The sequence below is a fragment of the Pipistrellus hanaki genome, assembly GCF_964339955.1.
Source record: "Pipistrellus hanaki genome assembly, chromosome: 8".
In the NCBI taxonomy this organism is placed as follows: Eukaryota; Metazoa; Chordata; class Mammalia; order Chiroptera; family Vespertilionidae; genus Pipistrellus; species Pipistrellus hanaki.
This window is the reverse complement of record NC_140510.1, coordinates 82433194-82453445: the sequence shown is the minus strand read 5'-3', so window position 1 is coordinate 82453445 and position 20252 is coordinate 82433194. Positions and strand designations below refer to the sequence as shown.

General features: G+C 38.9%; 1 protein-coding gene across 1 annotated transcript in view; it reads left to right on the top strand.

Annotated features, from left to right (window-relative positions):
* BARD1 (BRCA1 associated RING domain 1) overlaps positions 1-20252 on the top strand; it is a 58029-nt gene that overhangs the window by 26260 nt on the left and 11517 nt on the right. Inside the window, exons 5-9 of the mRNA XM_084892642.1 lie at positions 377-457; positions 2282-2454; positions 12867-12972; positions 19394-19526; positions 20053-20145. Coding sequence (XP_084748768.1) covers positions 377-457; positions 2282-2454; positions 12867-12972; positions 19394-19526; positions 20053-20145 — 586 coding nt within the window. The remainder of the gene's footprint in view (positions 1-376; positions 458-2281; positions 2455-12866; positions 12973-19393; positions 19527-20052; positions 20146-20252) is intronic.

The following is a 20252-nucleotide window of genomic DNA, read 5'->3' as shown; positions in this document are numbered from 1 at the left end:
TTATGTGTGCTCAAAGGAATGTTTTTCACAAATGAAATGACTTTGAAAACTTTATTATGATTAGATAAATGATCTGTGGCTAGTGTCCTTTATTGGATATTTTGAAATGAATTTCATTATGGGTTGCTTATAGCAGAGATTTTGTACTCTGTATTTAAGGATGTACGTACCATATGAATTCCAGGACTTGGTACCTCAAATAGTTCAGAATACAAAACCTTATTATTTATTAACTTGTGACTAATATGCATAAGGGAAAATATTTGTTTCATTTTATCTTTAAAGACGCAGAACCTTTAAAAACAACAAAACTCAATGTCTTATTTTGATCCTCGATGAATTTTGATTTCTTTTTGTTTTCTTTGTCTTTTACTAGGGCGACATACCTTCTGTTACATACCTCTTACAAAACGGAAGTGACCCAAATGTTAAAGACCACGCTGGCTGGACACCATTGGTAGTTTCCTATTTGCTTGTTTTTTATTCCCATTCTGTTTGTTTTTCCTAGTTATTAATAGTTTATAGTTACATAGTTGTTTCTGTATCACTCTCTGCCATATATATATATATATATATACCCTTTTTAAATCAGAAGACATATTTTCAACAAGAGAAAATGATTGACATCTAGCTCTTCAATTGTGATAGGCACTAAATGAGCTACCTTTTGACCGACTACCTTTAGATTTAAGAAACCAGTTATACTATATTACTGAACTTAGCAGCAACTGTGTGGAGAGCCAACATCAGGTTCCATGCTGCAGCTTTGCATGCGATTGGAAGCATTCTGTAGAGCACAGAGAGAGACCAGAGGAAATGGGTGCTTAGGAAGCACCAGCAGTGATTCTTACTGAGGATCTACCTCAGCCTCACGTACATACCCTACCCAATTCTAAATATATAGAGGCAGTATCATTTTTAAAGTCCCTGCTCACTACTGTTAAAATGTAGTGTGAAGAGTAGTCTGGGAAAAGAATGGCACAAATACATGGAACAAGTGCTATGTGGGTTAATTAAATTAGGACGGTAAGTGTGTGATTTGAATATAGCCATAGCTGTGTCAACAGATGAGGTGGGTGGCCTTACGCTGGGAACTGGAGAGTCACAAAAATTGGGAAATTCTTACTGGGTTAGAACGTTATTATGGCTTCTCTTTGCCAAATTTAAGGTGGGAAGGTTTAGTTAGGATCAGAGTGCTTGTTCCACTCTGTGGCTTTGTAGTAAAAGTTGGTGAGTGATTTTTAGAGGACCTGATGCTGAATTTGGATTCCTTTATCCTAGAAATAAACTAAGCCTACAGATGTTTAGTTTAGTACTCTCTGTTATGTATTAGATTACAACAGAGGGGCATTGTTAATAGTTCATGAGACATAAGGAAAGATTTGTATGTGAGATACCTTTGAACATTCCATTGTTACCAGTTATGTCATTCATTTAGTAAGCTCTTTTTAAGCATCTACTCCATGTCATTTCTGTTATCATTGATACTGGATGTACAGTCATCTGTAGCTTTAGCAAGTAAGAGAAGCTTGTCTTATACGCATTCACTTTATTGGGTTGTTATATACACTGATCTCTGAATGCATAATAATCTGGCCACTCAGTGTATATCCTATATAATAAAAGGCTAAAATGCAAATTGTCCCCTCAACCAGTTCAACCAGCAGGCAAGCCAGCCAACTGCACATGTCCCTCCCCCCAGCCAGGTTGGCCAGACCCCACCCATGCACGAATTCATGCACCGGACCTCTAATAAACACACACACATACACACACACACACACACACACAGAGTGGCCAGATTATTTTGCGTTCAGAGATCATAATAATCTGGCCACTCCGTGTATATGTGTAGACCACTTAGCTTATGGCTAAGCATCTGATTTAATGAATTCTGTTCAGCCTTAGAGAATTTCAAATTTTATGCATGATTTAGTTGTTAAATACTTTCTAAGTTTTATTTTATTTTTCTTGTTTTAAATTTCTTATTGTAGAATAATTTAGGAGCTCTTATTGGTTTAAAGCTACATTTTCTTTTAAAATAAGAGCACTTGACCTCAGGCTTTCGTGAATTGCACAGATCTTGATCACCATGTATCTTATCACCAAGATTATGAATGGTGGGTTTTACTGTCAACAAAGTATGGCCTGTTGTATGAGTGTTTAGGTAAGAACCAGTTTTGCTGACTGAGGTTCATATTTATTTTTCTAAAGTGTGGTTTTATTATGGCATTGCTCTTCCTCATCACTCTTCTCACTCCTTTTCTTTTCTCAAAATCAGCATGAAGCCTGCAGTCACGGGCACCTGGAGGTAGTGGAATTGTTACTCCAGCACAAGGCGTTGGTGAACACGCCTGGGTATCAGAACGACTCGCCACTCCACGATGCGGCCAGGAACGGGCACATGGACATAGTCCAGCTGCTGCTGTCCCATGGAGCGTCCAGGAATGCTGTGTGAGTAGTTCAGCGTGCAGACTTTTTTTCATTGGCTTGTATTCCTAAATCACGGTCTATCGTGAAGCAGACTTTTCTAATCCAGTTGATGGCTCTCTTTCATAATTAGGTTAGATGTGACCATTAAATTCTGGATTTAGAATCATCATTCATGCCCTTTTTCTTTATGAGACATAGTTGAGGGATATATGCTCTTTTAATTCAGAAATAGTTGTCCAATTTATTTTGGAAGCTGTGACTTCCTATACAAATTCAATTTTTTTTTTTTTATATTCTTTGGATTGATTAATACTTATCATTAGGAAAAGAATTAGAAGCACAGGAATAACTATTATATGCTTACCAGTATTTTCAAATTGTTTTAAATATTCGATTCCTTTTTTTTTTTTATTTCTTTATATTTACTATAACAACTGTTAAAATTCAGATGTTAGGCAAGGGCTGTCACACTATTTCTAAGATTTTTCACATCATTCAGGTGAAGCTCTGGGCCGTTGTTTTGCAGGATCAGGGCAGAGATGCCTTAGAGCAGGGGTCTTCAAACTTTTTAAAGTGGGGGCCAGATCACAGTCCCTCAGAGAGCTGGAGGGCCGGACTATATGAACTACTAATTCCTACTGTAACACCTCGGCTGCGCTCACTGCCCAAAAAACCTAGCGGGCCGGATCAGACTCCTCTGCGGGCCACATGTGGCCCGCGGGCCGTAGTTTGAAGACCCCTGCCTTAGAGAGTGCTGGCTGCTACATTTACAGTTGTCATTGTAAAGACTGTCAAGCAAATGCTGTGTGTGGATTTTATATCTGTAATCTATAGCTTGGTTCATGTCTCCATATATATTCTTTCACTCTTTGCAGTGAGTGAGGTAGCTGAAATGGAAATGCTGCCCTGTGTCCCCATTGCTTCTGTAGGTCTGGAAGGAACACACAGAGATCAGAATCACTCAGGTTACAGAGGCAAATAGGAATTACAAACGCAGAGCTGATAGGTTATCACTTTTATAGGTGACCGAATGACAGAGTACTGATACAAGAGTGCCTTGGCGCTTTTAGTTTCAATAAGTGTGTCTAATATCCTTTCTTTCCCATCGTATGTGATAAAATACTTGGCAAATTCAGGGGATGAATATTCTTTCTTATTTTTTTGCTTTACACACACACACACACACACACACACATACACACACACACACACACACACACACACACTTTGCGTTAGGTCCGTATATAAATATGAGATATGGACCCTAATAGATATGACCCTCCTGTGGATGTAACAAGCTATTTGATAAAGCAAACAGTTGCTTGGGTCAGGTGAAATGGAATAGTTTCCATCCTTGGCTTCTTAAATGGGTCATGACTACTTTAATGAATGGGGCACTGCTGGGGCATTAGGGAATCCAGGTTCTGTTTGTGACTCCATTATTGACTGTATAGCCTCAGGCAGGTTAATTTCTGTGCCTGTGTCCTCACCGATAAAACATGGGTGATGCCTGTTACTTTTCTATTTCTTCAGAGCAGGGTGAGGCTTAATGAGCCAAACACAGAGCCTGTCTTGTGGCTCCTACACCACGGGTCTTCACTGCACTCTGAAGCTTATTAATACACAAGGTCTGGGCATGAGACAATGAGTGAATCTGTCCTCACAGGTGCCTTCGCAGGTAGACAGTCACCTGGTAAAGTGGCAGATGTAGGTATATCTAAAGCCCAGCGCTGTCGGTAGACCGTTTTGCAGTGCCAGGAATGCTCTATAGCTGGGCAGGGCACTCAGTAGCCACTAGCCATCTGTTGCTATGGAACATTTGAAATGTAGCTATTGCTACTGTGGAACTCACTTTTAACACGAATTTTATTTTAATTAATTTAAATAGCCATATGTGCCAAATGGCCACTGTGCTGGACATTGGTTGATACAGTTAGGATAGTGGGGAAGGAGGGTTTATTTGGTAGGAGAGGTTGGGAATGATGTTGGATAAAGGGTAGTGAGACAATTATTTATATAAAGCAAGTGCAAGGGTTGATTTAGTCCAGGGCAGTGGTGGGCAATCTCATTAGTCAACAGAGCCAAATATCAACAATACAACCATTGAAATTTCTTTGGAGAGCCAAATTTTTTAAACTTAAACTTCTTCTAACGCCACTTCTTCAAAATAGACTTACCCAGGCCGTGGTATTTTGTGGAAGAGCCACACTCAAGGGGCCAAAGAGCCACATGTGGCTCGAGAGCCGCAGTTTGCCGACCATGGGACTAGGGTTTAATAGTGTGGTAGCTGTTTCTAAATGTTGTTGTTCCTTCTGTTCCAGACTGTTAGTCATCACACTTAAGTATTTTCTTTTCTGCTCTATTTCATAGTGTTGTTCACCTATTTGGCTTCACTATTTTCTGGTCTTCTTCTTTTCAGATTACTTTTTATTTTACAGCCCAAGAGCTTTCAAAAAATAAAAGCTTGGCCAAATTACTTATTTGCTTAAAATGCTTCACTGGCACCTCCTAATGTTTTTAAAATAAAAGTCAAACTTCACAACATGGTTTCCAAGTCCCTGGACCGTCTGACACTACTTAACCTCTTCAGCCTTGTCTTTCTACACTTCCTCCTTCATTCCTTTTTTTACAGTGACCTTTTAAAACTTTTTATTTCCTTAAAATGTGCTAGACTATTTTGTCTTCTAGCCTTTAAATAGACTTTTTCCCTTTGTCTGGAATACTCTTTTTGGTGGCTAATTTCTAATCTCAGCATTTCCTTTTGCCTAACCTCTCTTGATTCCTTTGTCCATATATTGCATTTCCTTCCAGTCATAGAACTTAAGTAGTAGTATCTTTGCTTCATAGTATCTTCTTACTAGAGGCACACGAAATTTGTGAGCAGGTAGGGTCCCTAGGCCTGGCCTGCCTTAAAAAGTTCTGTATCTGTTATGTTTTGTTGTTAAATTGCATGAAAGATGCTAACACCACATGACTTTAAATATTGGTGGAAGGTTCAAGAACTATCTTCTCAGTAGTAATTTATAAAATGTAAAGATTACTGAGAGCCTTTCTGTGGCCCAGGAAATGGAAAGAGTCAACTCAGTAATATAGCTAGGCATTGAATGGTTATGGAAGGCCAGGCCTAGGAAAGGAAGAATGGAACTTACCTACTGCAAAGTCGAGAGAACTGGAAAGCCTCTTATGAATACCGGTGGAGGGGAATCTTGAAACCATATAAGGCAAGTCATGGTATCTAGGAATTAACCATATGCAATGTGAATTTAAAATACTGACACTTTATTTGCCATCTTCATGATTTAATTGAAAAGATCTAGGACTTTCATAGGTTCACCAACTGTATTTTCCCTTAGAGGCTACGATCTTCAACAATGAATTTTCCTACTGCAAGGTTTTGGGGCCTTAAATCATTATGATAATGGAGGAAATATGTCTATAGTAGAAGGCCATCTATCTACTTGAGACCTTACCTTTTGCTTTGATTGAATTTTAATATTCTAACACCTTACTGATTTTTCTTAAAGTTCCATTTTACTTAGAGTGCTTTATTATGTGCTTTGAACTTTTGCTGTGCAAACTTTGGCATTTTTTTTAAGTGCATCTTAAATTTGAATTTAGTTTTAATTCCTTTAACTCTGAACTTTTATTTTCATGACAGATTTACCTCTAGTGTGCTAAAATAAGAGTCCATTTTTCAAGAAGATAGATGCATTCTGTTTTAACCTCAGACATTGAGAAAAGAGTTCATATCTTCTGTACTTCTTTGCTGCCTGAGAATATTTCTGTTGGTAACTGTTCAGAACTCCACTGACGGTCCTTCCTCCCCGCTGCCTTCCTTCCACTGTGTCCTGGTGGGAGCCTAAGACAAGAGCTCCTCAGCCACATCAGAGCCTTTCTGAGTGCATGGAGAATATCAGATGCTTTTTTACAGAAATGCCGTTTAGGATTTGGAACTTGATCTGCCATTAGCAGAGATTTCTTTGGAAGGGTGCAGAATTCTTAATTAGAAAATATTATATGCACCATTGCTCCTTTCAATTGCCCTACCAAATTTAATTTTTTAAAAATTAATTTCCTACAACAGATAATTTGTTTTATAGCTTAAAAAAACAACAACATGTTTCTCTTTTGAATTTCTCTGCTTTTCCCCTGCTTCACAGCAAGCCAAGTGACTTGAAAAATTAAAACCTATGTGCTTGCAATTTCATGGTTTTTCATGATGATTTTATTCATGGACTATCTCCTGTCAGTTGTGATAGGTTTAGCATCAGTAAAAATGCCTTTTTGCTTACGTGTGTTTAAGATTGAGTGACCTGTATGTGCCAAGTGCAAGTTTAAATGTGCCCATCTCTCACTCGCCCCTTTTAATAGTGGTGTAGCTCATCACAGGTACAGTTGTAGGCAGGTGCCTAGTATATCATTCTTGAGGGGAAAGGACATTACAGGGTTATACTGTGTTCCGAACACCACTTCTGTGGTGAACCTTTAAACATTGTGGTTTAACCATTGGATAAGTATTTCTTTTTCATCAGTCTTAGTGATAAAAAAGAATATTAGTAGAGAAAAAGTATTTTTAGGGTAAACTAGTATATGCTGTGTGTCTTTAGATTTGCACAGGAAAATGAATATCTATTCCAATATTACTTCATGTTTTTAAGAAAACAGGCTGTTCTACTTTTCCTCGGTAATCCTCCATCATATCATTACAAAGCACATATGAAGTGCATTATAATGTTGGGGAAAATGAAGATAAGGGTCCTGTCTTCATTCTGTATCTGTCTTCTGAAAAGGCAAATCTAATAATGTTAATAGCTAGCAATCATTATCTTTTACTATCTGCTAGGCACTGTTTTATGTGCTTTTGGTGTATGGATTCATTTGGTCTTCGTGACAACCCTATAAAGTGGTCGGTTGTATTATTGTTCCCATTTTACAGATGAGGAAATGGGCACAATAGGTTAATTCTTCGAAAGTCACACAACTAGTGAGTGGCAAAGCTAGAATCTAAATTCAGGCCATCTGATTCTGTGACCTCAGCTCTATCTATCATACTCTATTGATGCCATCTCTTCTGCTTACAACCATTAAGAGAGCTGACTAGTTAGTGTTTCTTGGTGTCATTGGGATAAAGTCCAACTCTAATACCACCCTTTTGTTCTTACTTAATCTGGTACCATTAAAGGTGAAAAATCAATCACAGCTTACATTTCCAGAGCATCTCTTCCCCATGTGCATTCTCTTTGTCTGTCTGTCTGTCTGTCTGTCTGTCTCTGTGTGCCTTCCTCTCTTTATCCCTTTTCTTTTTCTGTCTTCTTGCTCTTCTCTTTCTTTTTTGTTGTTCTCATTTGCCCCACTAGCTCCCTTCAGTGCCTTTGCTCACTCTTTCCTCTCCTGGAATACTGGTATTCTACTTCTCTATCCCCTTCTTTTCCTTCTCCTTTCATGTCTAGGAAGTTTTACCAGTTTTAAGTCCTTCCTATTTGCTTCCCTCTGCTTTGTCCCACCAAGCTCAGTGAGGACAGAAGCTCACTGGTTCTTTAGTGACTGAAAGAGTTCTTAGAGTTTCTTGTTGAATGAATATTTGCCAAGATGATTACCAAATGATATTCATAACCTCCATGTTTACATACATGTACTCATTCTGTGTGTATAAAGTAAATAACGATTAAATGATTATTGCTAGTTCTGGAATATGTATGTTATGTGTATGTATATTCAATGTACAGCCATTTTTTCATTGAATCTTTAAACTTCTATCAGTAGCAATGGTTCTCCAGTATTTCTTAGTAGCTTTCGATGGCAAAAAGCAATAACTTAGGAACACTTAGGTTTCTGCAAAGACTTTAAAGTAAGTATAAAATCTTCAATCACTAAAAGCTTTATATGAAATATATTTTCAAGATTCTGATGGAAAATAACAACTAAAGGAATAGAGCAAGTGGAGGGGGGAAGAAATGAGGAACCTTTGTAATAATATGAACAATAAAGATTGATTAAAAAAAAAAAAGAATACATTGGAAAAAAACTGGTAAAATTTTCCAATGTACTGTGTTGTGAAGGAACAGAAAAAAAATCAGAATCAAAGCGGTATCTTCTTGGTTAGTGATTTTGTAATCTTTCAATAACCAGAAAAATACATTTTTAGGGTTTAATGTAGATAAAGCATATTATCTGTGTAATCATTTTAATCATTTGGAATTCACTGAATTCTGAGAGGCTTCCTTCGAAAGGGCATTCAGAGAACTGAACTGTTAGAAGTGGTGCATATGACAGGTGTTAATATGCGCTACATGTAAAATCTACATGTAATGCGCTACATGTAAAATCAACAGTGAAGATGCTGATGTTTTTCCACATTCTGAGCACAGCCTGGTGTTACATTAGCCCCTATAGCCCATAGAGAACTTAACTAGCAGACGCTTGTGCTCTTCCATTTTCACAGCTACATGCTGTCTTTGTCTCTAATGTCCATTGCTTCATGCCTGATTATTTCATCAATTTTCCATATCGTATTTGGCTCCTACGCACGAGCATGCAGTGATTACTCTTCAGGCTTTCTTCCATTCATTCCATTCATTTCAGCAGTCATGTGGCCCTTTCCCTCCACACACCCATCACATTCATCCACCACATTCCAATGTCTAGTCCTGGGGTTAAGGCCATTTTATTGGCTAATGTGTGTTCTTTACCTTCTTTGGAACGCATTTCATATTTTACCTCATTACTTGTGCTTTGGTTTATACTTTGTCAGTTGTATACTTATCTGTTGAATGAATATATCTCCTTTAAGATTACAGGCAAGGATAATATTTTTTTAAGTCTTATGTATCTCTCCAAAATACCTAGTTTACATGTTAGGTTTTAGGTTAAAGTATGTCAAAAAATATGTTATATTTATGAACATTTCGATAAAATTCAGTCTGAAAGCTCCCTTAGGAACTCATTCTAATGAAATTATTGATGTTTAGCCTGAGTCTATGGTGTTGTGGCAGATCTAAAAAAATATATCTTCCCTATGTAGCAATTGAGAATAACAGATTTATCACGGTCTTCAATTAAAAAACAATCATATTGGTAGCCCCTGTGTGTGACATGTGACTTTTTCTTCTTGTGTTACCTATTTTTTTTTTAAATAGTACATTTAATTATGAACATTTTGAACTGATTTTTCACTCAAAATTTGTAAGCAAAGTATTAGCTCATTCAAATATATCAATATGGAGGAAAAAAGATTTTATGACTTTTTTGTGCCCCTATAATAGAAAGGAGAAATTGTGCATATGTTCTGCCTTCTCTTGCTCTGATTTATGAAGTTACCATTTAAAATCTTGTGTCTGATTCCAAGTTACAGTGGTCCACATCATCACAGAAACATGAGGATTTAATAGGTTTAACCGATTATAGGTGTACCGGTTAATAATGTGGATTTTATAATCTAGGAAAACACAATAATTTCAAGAGAAACATCAAAGTGCTTTATTCAAAGTGATGTCCATCGCTAGCTACATATTTCCCTCATCTTTCAGGTAATTTGTGGATACCGACCCAATAGAACTTTTCTTGTTTTGAGGCAAACCATTCAGAGACCAAATTTTCCACTTTTTTGTATGTGTTGAAGTGCTGCTTAGAAAGTGCGTGTGCCATTGATCAGAGCAAGTGGTGATCGGAAGGAGCAAGGTGCTGTGAATACAACAAAATAGCATACATATCAAATTGCATATATATATCAACATATGTGTAACTCCATCTATTGAAAAAAATCCGCATTATTAACCAGTACACGTGGTATCTCTCAAACTAGCATTTGTAATGTGCCATTCTCTAGTTCTCTAACAATACAGGAAGGCTAAGGGGCTAGTGAAAGGCTCAGGGGCTAGTGAATTGTGTTTAACTGGAAACCAGTCACAATCTAAGTAGATTAACCACAGTGTTTAAAGACCAGATGAGATAGTAAGCTTTGTGTAAAGGACTGTAAACATAAATTAGACTCTTACTAGTCATTAATGAAGCAGTTCTTCAGACAGTAGGAGCATCTTATGAGACCATTGTTTTGTTAGTTTTTGGTCTAAAGTACTCATTAGCTGATGGTCAGGTACTTTGGGAAGTACTTTCATTAACATTTTTTTCATGTTGTTACTGTAGACTTGATTTGTATTCATGTAAAGCACATGTGTCAAACACAAGGCCCGCGGGCCAAATCCAGCCCGCCAGGCCTTGCAATGTGGCCCGCACCGCGCTGTCATCACTGCACTCCGCTGTCAGTTTATGACATTGTCAGTTTATGACTGTTCAGTAAACCATTCGGCCCGCGATTTAGGCTGGATTTTAGATTTTGGCCCCTTCTCTGATTGAGTTCGACACCCCTAATGTAAAGTAAGTATGCTGCAGTTATGTATTCAAGTACATGTGAGTGGGCTCATGTGATTACAAATTCTACATTTGTCTTTATTCAAAAGTCTTTATGTGTGCAGTGATTTTTTTTTTTTTTTTTATGGCATATACTGTGACTTTTTTCGTTTTTATTCATTTTTGCACTTGGTGATTTAAGACCTAGAATGTTAGTTTTTGAACTCTGGTTGCTATTTTTTTTTATTATCATACTTACAGAATATGTCTGTGAAGAGATCGTTGACATGTGGGCATAATAATTTAGGGAATGCAATTGAGAAGTATCAGTGTAGTGATGAGATCAGCTACTTTTGAAATAAGCTGAGATTGTCTGCTCTAACTACATGGGAATCTGTGAAGACCCACATTCCAGGACAGAGAAGTGTGTCGCTTTGTTGTAAACCAGAAAGCTGAAGTTCGTGCAGTCGATAGTAGTAAACCTCATCTGGAAGAAGACTGTTGCCAGAGAGAGGTCACACATACCTAAACCTGGGCACCAAGGGGACTCTGCAAATACAAATCTATCAGTGCTTACCTGGCACTGTTCCAATAAGGAATAGTGACTAAACCCAATGGTCATGGATAGCAGCCATTAGAGAAACATTTGTTTCTTAATTCATTTGCTTTTTTTCCCCATTCTGTGCCATCAAACAACTTCCTCTAAGGTCTTTAATGACTTGTCCCTAAACCCAATAGATGCTTCTGTCTCTTATCTGTGTGTCTCTCATCCAAGTGCCCTCCATTCAGTATCGGAGGTGACCCCCACCTCCTCCCTCTTCCCCTTAATGTTTCACTGTTTCCATCCGGATCTTTTTCTACACATTCAATACAGATGTAAAATCTGGTATTATACTGGATTTATCATTTTATATCCTGTTTAATACATTGCATTTTCACATGAACTTTAGTGGCTGTTGTATGGATATACGATAATCTTAAAAACCATAAAAGATTATGTCCTGGCCAGTATGGCTCATTGGTGTTGTCCCATGCACCAAAAGGTTGCAGGTTTGATTCCTGGTCAGGGCACATGCCTGGGTTGTGGGCTTCATCCCCAAGAGGGGCGTGCAGAAGACAACTGATCAGTGTTCCTCTCTGACATCAATGCCTCTCTCCCTGTCCCTTTATTTCTCTCTAAAAATAAAAATATTTAAAAGGTTACAAGAGAAATAGTTATTTAGAAAACTTCTGCCATGGTGTGTAGTATATTAAAATAATTTTGAAATTGTATGTAAGGAAGTAGATTTGTAGACAAGAGTTGTATAATTTTTAAAATTTACTAATAAATGAAAGACTAATGATGGGCAATAATGAATATTACTGTTAATGGACAAGAAAAACAAGTCATTGGACCTTTCTCTGTCTGTTTTCTCATCTTTGAAACAGCAGTCGTTGTGTGTGTATCATGTCTCCTCCAGTGTGATAGTCTGTGACCTGTGAATTAGATAGTACATGTTGAGAAGTCTGCTTGTTCTCTGAACCATTCCAGTGTGTTCTGTGATGGTGTGGTTATTGCAGAGAGCAGTGTGCATACCTCTTAAAGTTGACTTTAAAAGTCACTACTTTAAGTTGTTTGTCATGTGGCATTGGTTTTCCTTCTTGTGGGCCCAACTACCTATCCTGTGAATTTATTTGATTTCTGGTTTCTGTGTTTATTTATATAGATGATAGAGCCCATAATTGCTACAGTAAATTATTTTTATTTGCATTTGAAAACATCTCACACCGTGATTAATGATGTAAAATATTAACATGAACACAAGAATACAGAGTTGTGAAAAAATTCATGTGTAAATAACAACTTATTCAACTAAAAATACCCCCTGTGATTCTCTGGTGTCAAATTGAAGTTTCACCTCTTTTTTTCCGTTGAATTCAGCTGCTGTGTATACTTGATCCTTATGCTTTATGTGAATTCTGAGTAATTTCTTTAGTAAAGAAATGTGTTAAGGAAGTTGAAAAAATTATTTTGCTGGTGCATTCCTTTAGTTAAGAATCAAATCACATATTTTATGTACTTAACCCACTTGTACTTACTTTGCCAGTAACATATTTGGTCTGCGGCCTGTGGATTATGCAGACGGGGAGACTATGAAATCGGTGTTGCTGCCGCCAGAGAACGAATCCTCAGCCACTCACCATTGCTCAGTAGTAAGTGGGTTTAGCTTTGGGAAATTTCTATCTTTTACTGAAATTGGTTATTAAAGAAGCAAAATTAAAAAATTTTCCAGCTAGCAAATTGCTTTCATTCATGAAACAATTATTGAGCACTTCCTGTTTATTAGCTCTTGTGAATTTGAAGACATAATTGGAATAAATGTATTGACAAATATTTGTTGATACCCCCCCTCTATATTTTAGGCAGCATTTATCCAACTGATAGAACTCTTATTCACAAGGAGCTTACGTTTTAGTGGGATATAGGAAACATTGTAACTGTGTAAGCTAATCTAAATAAAATAATCCACCAGCATTGCCCACTGCAATCAGCTATACACAGTGAGTGTGGCAGTCCCAATAGAAGGAACCGCTGCTCCGAGACGAGGAAGCGTAGACCTTGGACATCTGAGAAACTAGAGTTTGGTGTGAGAGGACATACGGTGTGTAAAAGAGGAACTGACAGTGAAGAGCTAGGTTGCGATCAGATTGTGAAAAGCCTTGAATTTCCTGAGGAGGAGTTTTGACTTTTCTTTCCCTGGTCAGTGGGGCCCTTCAGTGTGTTTTAATGGAGTGGGACTGCAGAGGGCGGGCAGGAGCGGGACAAGACTGGAGACTGAGGAAGCTGTTGTGGCGGAGCCCAGGTGTGCAGTGTCAGGACTGGACTGCAGGTGGTGGCAGTGAGGTGGAATGGGGAGGAGACGAGCGTTTTGGAGAGATGGATGGTGGACTCCCTATATTTGGCAACTGCTCAGCTGGGGAAAATAAGAAAAAAGGCTAGGTTGACATCTAGGACCATTAGGGAAGACTTCTTGTCCAGTAAGGGCAGTGGTAATGAACTGGAAGAGAACCTAGAAATCGGGTTAATTTCCTCAATTTAGGAATGAGACCTAGAAAGGTTGTGATTTGCCCTGGGTTAATCAGCTGTAAAATTTTTTTTGAATGGATCCGTTAGAACACAAATTATTAGGTCAGTACTCATTCAGTCTCAGCATACTTAACAACTATAAATTGGTGCTTATTTTATTCATTTGAACTTGAACTTTTCTGGCAGGACACAGCATAACTAAGTTGTCATTTGCCAATGTTCCTTTAATGTAAAAGCCAGAGAAATATTATTTTTAATGTGTCAAAAATAAAGATATCTGTATGAAATTCTTGGAGTCTGAGGATGTGAATGCCTTTCAAAAAAAAAGCAACGTGATTATCCTCTCAATTCAGCTATCCAATTACTAATGTGTTTTTTCGTAAGTGTAGGAGACCTATACTTTGTGTGTGTCACATGGACATGGCCAGTGAATATCATTATTTATTATCTTAATGGTAGATACTTGATAGTAATGGTAGATACCGTAACCAACGATAAGTTCTAAGTTGAAAGGGATTTTCTCTATGTGCAATCATGAAAGCTAAGCTCTGGGATCTGCCTTCCTCCAATCATACCAGACTCCCTTCACGCATCCTTTTCCAGCCACATGGGCTGTCTTGCAGTTTTTTGAATCCACCAAACATGCCCCGTTTTAGGTCCTTAGCACTAGCTCTTACCTCTGCCAGGAAACGTGGGACCAGAAGTGCAAATGGCCCCTTACTCTGCAGATCGGACCCCCCTGTATCTCACTGGAGAGCTCCGCTTTCCAGTATGTGAACTGGCTCCTGCCAGACGGACAGAATTTATTATTTTGTTGCTTCCCCCACCCCCACCCCCAGCCCTCCCAGCTAGAATGTGAGCTGTGTGAGGGCAGGCGCTTGCTCTTTAGTGTGCTCAGAACAGTGTCTGGCAGATAGCGGCTCTCTCTGTTTGTGTTGCCTGCATGAATGACTTCTGGAGGGCTGGTTGTTCATGATACACACTTGCCCCTGAAACAAGCACAAGTGCTTCATTGTTGAGTCTGAAATCCTTCAAGTCAGTGATTTCTAAACTCTGCGAGCTGCCTCAGGAAGCTTCCGGAAGAAGAAGGGGTGATGAGTGGTGGGGGTTGAGTTTCTCTACTTCCCATGTACAAGTTTTATTAGTCTCAAGTGCAGGTAAATGGCTGTTGGGAAGCATGTTTACATTTGAGAAGCAGTCTTGAAGCTTCAAGACTTAAAATGCTGCTTTCTGGAGTTCATATTTTGAATTCTCTGCCCATGCTCCCTTTAAGCAACTTCTGTGTCCTTTTCCTTCTTTTCATAGTTCTTAAACCATATTTTTATAAACTCATTAATTAAGAATAAGTGATTTATCTAAGAAGACATTCCATATCCAGTTTTGCTTTAAATGAGAGTTTAATGACAGTGTACATAGTATCTGATCGCTATCAGATCAGGGTATTGAACCCCTTGGGGTGTGGTGTTGTTGTTTTTTAATATATTTTTATTGATTTCAGAGAGGAAGGGAGAGGGAGAGTGAGAGGGAAACATTAGTGTTGAGAGAGAATCATGAGTTGGCTGCTTTCTTCATGTCCCACACTGGGATGGAGCCCACAACTTGGGCATGTGCCCTGACGGAGAATCGAACGCTGACCTACTGGTTCATAGGTCAACGCTCAATTACTGAGCCATGCTGGCTGGGCTTGGGGTGTTTTTTAAAATGTCTTTTGAAACTCATGGTTCTCAGACCTCTGCTTATTCAAACCAATTGTCTCTTACCCACTCCCTTCACCACTGTCTCATATAGGCATGTGGCTTCCTTTGATTCTGGGTCAGGGCACATGCCCCAGTTTCAGGCTCGATCCCCAGGAGAGGGCATGCAGGAGGCAATGTATCAGTGATTCTCTTTCATCATTGATGTTTCTCTCTGTCTCCCTCTCCCTTTCTCTCTGGAATAGATAAAAATATATTTTAAAAAATGAATTATTGAGGTCTATTTATAGATGTAGCCAACAATGTAGATGTAGTATTGTAGGGCGTCAGACTGGATGAGTGATCTCTATGATAGGTGAAGTGCATGTATAAATGCCAGCTTTCTCTAATCTAGTTGCTGAGTTGGGTTGGTGATCATATTGTCAGTGATTCACTCCTGTTCTTTGGAGCTTTGAGATGCCAGATATCCAGTACACATATAGACTCACACAGAGAAAACCCTAGGTCTTGTATTTGAAAATTGCACTCTTGTTTTTTTGATTTATCCTTTAATACATTTGTGTTGGTTTACCTTTTGTTTTCTTCATTGCTCAGTCATTGCTTTTTTTTTCTTTTTTTAAATCAGATAACTTTCAGCTAATTCTGATTCCAATTCCATTTATTAAATTTCTGTTGGCTACTGTTGGATACACTATCTGTCCCATTACTTTTTTACTTTTTTTTTTTTTTTTGAAGCTTTCAATTCTCTTCCCTAATGCCATCCATTGATGACTTCTCTTTATTTTTGTCTTTTTTAATCTCCAGTAATACAGTTCTCAGTCTTTCTTTCTTTTTTTTTTTTTTTAATAAGTTTTTATTGTTCATATTATTACAAATGTTCCTTTTTTTCCCCCCACCATTGCTCTCCTCCACCAGGTTCCCACCCCACCCTCTGCCCTTTCCCCACTCCCCATTGTCCTCATCCATAGGTGCACAGTTTATGTTCAGTCTCTTCCCACGCCCCCCTCTCTCCTTTTCCCCAATAATCATCAGTTCACTCCCCTTCCATACCTCTGATTCTATTATATTCAACAGTTACTATTGTTCATCAGATTTTTTTTTTTTAATTTCCTTGGTTTTTAGATTCACTTGTTGATAGTTACGTATTTGTTGTTCATAATTTTTATCTTTGTTTACTTTCTCTTCTGAAAGAACCCCCTTCAGCAATTCATATAATTCTGGTTTGGTGGCGATGAACTCCTTTAGCTTTTTTTTATTAGTGAAGCTCTTTATCTGACCTTCGATTCTGAGTGATAGCTTTGCTGGATAGATTATCTTTGGCTGTAGGTTCTTACTATTCATCACCTTGAATATTTCTTGCCATTCCCTTCTGGCCTGCATGGTTTCTGTTGAGAAGTCAGCTGACAATCGTATGGGTGTTCCTTTATAGGTAACTACCTGCTTTGCTCTTGCTTCTTTTAATATTCTCTCTTTGTCTTTTGTTCTTGGAATTTTAATTATGATGTGTCTTGGTGTGGTCCTCTTTGGATTCCTTTTGTTTGGAGTTCTGTGCGCTTCCTGGACTTGTAAGTCTAATTCTTTCACCAGGTGGGGGAAGTTTTCTGTCACTATTTCTTTCAGTATGTTTTCGATATCTTGCTCTCTCTCATCTTCTGGGACCCCCATAATTCTGATGTTGGTTCGCTTGAAGTTGTCCCAGAGGTTTCTTACATTATTTTCAATTTTCTGGATTCTCTTGCCTTCTAGCTTCTGCAGAGGAGTGCCTTCTGGCTCTTTATGTTCCAAATCTTTGACTTGATTCTTGCGATCTTCCCTTCTGTTTTTAGGACTCTGTAAAATATGTTTTATTTCAGACAATGTATTCTTTATTTCTTGTTGATCCCTTATCATTTCTTGATGACTCCTTATTAATTCTAGTTGATCTCTTTTCATATCCTCATAGGCAGGGGTCCTCAAACTTTTTAAAGTGGGGGCCAGATCACGGTCCCTCAGAGAGCTGGAGGGCCGGACTATATGAACTACTAATTCCTACTGTAACACCTCGGCTGCGCTCACTGCCCAAAAAACCTGGCGGGCCGGATCAGACTCCTCTGCGGGCCGCATGTGGCCCGCGGGCCGTAGTTTGAAGACCCCTGCTCATAGGTCTTATCCATCTTTTCTAGGAAATTCTTGAAAAACCTTATAAGCGTAGATTTGAACTCTATATCCAGACGCTTTTTGTCCTCCATTTCTTTCGTTTGTGATCTATTTTGTTGTCGCATTTCGCAGTTACAGATGGGACGGGGTTTCAGGGTGAAGCCTGCGGCTTTGGCTTCCGTCAGCCCTGCCCTATGCGGGTCCTTTAGTGCTTGCTGCCGGCGCCTCTGAGAGAAAGGTGCCCTCGATTTTCGCCTGCTGCCAAACAGTCTATGCTCTCCCCCAATGAGCCCGGTATTGGGGTTCAGTTCAGTTGGAAGTGGAGTTGGAGGTGGCGTTCAGAGCAGTCTGGAGCCCCAGTCTCCTTCCCGGTCAGGGCAATCCCACGGCACAGCCGGCCGTCCCTTCTCTGCGTGCAGTGTGCGCGCTGCCGGGACCTCCTTTCGCCGCTTCCCCGGAGTCCCGCCTTACAGCCCGGCTCCCTATGGCTGAGCCTGAGTCTCCGGGGTCTGGGGAACTGGGGTTCAGAGCAGTCAGGGGCCCAGCACAGTCGGAGTTTTATCTCCTTTCCGCTAGGGAACGCTTGCCAGGCACTCCGCCTCCCCCTCCTCTCTGGCTCCTCCTCTCTGCGCGCCGCGTCTCTGTACCTTGGGCTTTTCCAGCTCCTCCGCGCCTCCTTCTGGTTTTCTCCTTGCTTCTCGCTGTAGAATTTCCAGTCAGTCAACCTTCCTGTAGTTCTGGGCAATGTCCGTTTTATATTTTAGTTGTATTTTATTGAAATTGTTGTGTGCGGCTGCGGCTAGGTGTTCACCTGGGCGCAGCCATCTTGGATCCTCCTAGTTCTCAGTCTTTCTATAGCACTTCTTTCCTTCCCATGAGCTTCATTGACTTACTACTAAGGTGAATCTGGTATAACTTTTGTATTCTCTCTTTTTTTTTTTTTTTTTAAATATATTTTATTGATTTTTCAGAGAGGAAGAGAGAGGGATAGAAAGCTAGAAACATCAATGAGAGAGAATCATCGATCAGCTGCCTCCTGCACACCCCCCACCGGGGATGCGCCCGCAACCAAGGTACATGCCCTTGCCCGGAATCGAACCCGGGACCTTTCAGTCCCCAGGCCGACGCTCTATCCACTGAGCCAAACCGGTCCCAGCAACTTTTGTATTCTCTTATCTATTTTTATTTTCTTGGTTTTGAAAAGTAACTATTCCAGGGATAAAAATAGGTCTCTATCTTTTAGATTACTGCTGTTCTAGATGTCTTAGTGTTTTTATATTTTATTTTTCACATAATTTATTTCAAACTAAATAGACCAAGTTTGAGTTCAACTCTATTAGAATAAGTTAGTGGAGCGGAGACAGGGAATTGATCATTTTAAATGGGTATTTGGGGTTACTTTAAAAAAAACACACAAAAAAAACCTTGTTGGTGACAGAGAAGTTGTAATACCCTAAAGAGATGCAATTTAGAATCAAGGAAACAAGATGCCCTGAGAGAAAAGAGCTATCCCACGTAATATTTAAATGGGGAGGGGGGGAGGGCGGTCATTTAAATGGATTGAGCATTAAGGTTTTGAGTGATGAATGAATGGAAATATTGGGAATTAGTATAGAGTAAGCTAAGTAATGAAATTCAAGCTTACATCAGTGAAGGTCAGCTTCTTTTTTTCTCTGGTCCTTCAATGTTGTTAACATGGCATCTCCTTTATTCCCAGGTGCCTGCTGCCCAGCGGAGGGACGGGCCTCTTGTGCTCATTGGCAGCGGGCTTTCTTCAGAACAACAGGGCATGCTCAGTGAGCTGGCAGCCATTCTTAAGGCTAAGAAATGTGCCGAGTTTGACAGTACGGGTGAGGACTCTTTATTCATTTTTGGTAGAAAAAAAATTTTAAACAGGTGATTCCTCTGTAGAACTCTTATTGGGTTATCACTATGTACTTTTCATCTTGTAATAAATCTAAAATCTTCCTATAGTGATAAACCACTTATAGGCTTAATTTGGTAAGGAAATGTAAAGTTTGCTCTTAGTTTAGTATAGAACAATATGTCAGAAAAGCAAACTTTTGAGTTTGCTAATGACATAAATTGTAGTGCATGTAATGCTTTAAATCCTCAGTTTAGACCTGAAAATAAAGGGGGAAATATGGTATAGGCTAGTGTGACTTTAAGATATTTGCTTTATGAAATGATTTTTCATGTTAGTGGCCCAACTTCAGAATGATATCCAAAGAAGGCTTCTACATTTACAAATTGTTGTTTTTGAAGAAAATCCAGATAGAAGTTTATAAGGTGCAGACTAGTTATAAAATGCAGACTGGTAATGTAATTATTTTGGTTTATGTATCTGTTTCTCCTTTTGCTTTTTTTGTATTCTAGTGACTCATGTCATTATTTCTGGTGATACAGTTCAAAGTACCCTGAAATGTATGCTTGGGATTCTCAATGGATGCTGGATCCTAAAATTTGATTGTAAGTATTAGATTTGAGAGAATTAAAAAGTGAATTAAGTAGACTTAATTTCATTTTTCATACTGTTGCCAATAATTATTTAAGGAACTTATACTAATTTTCTTACC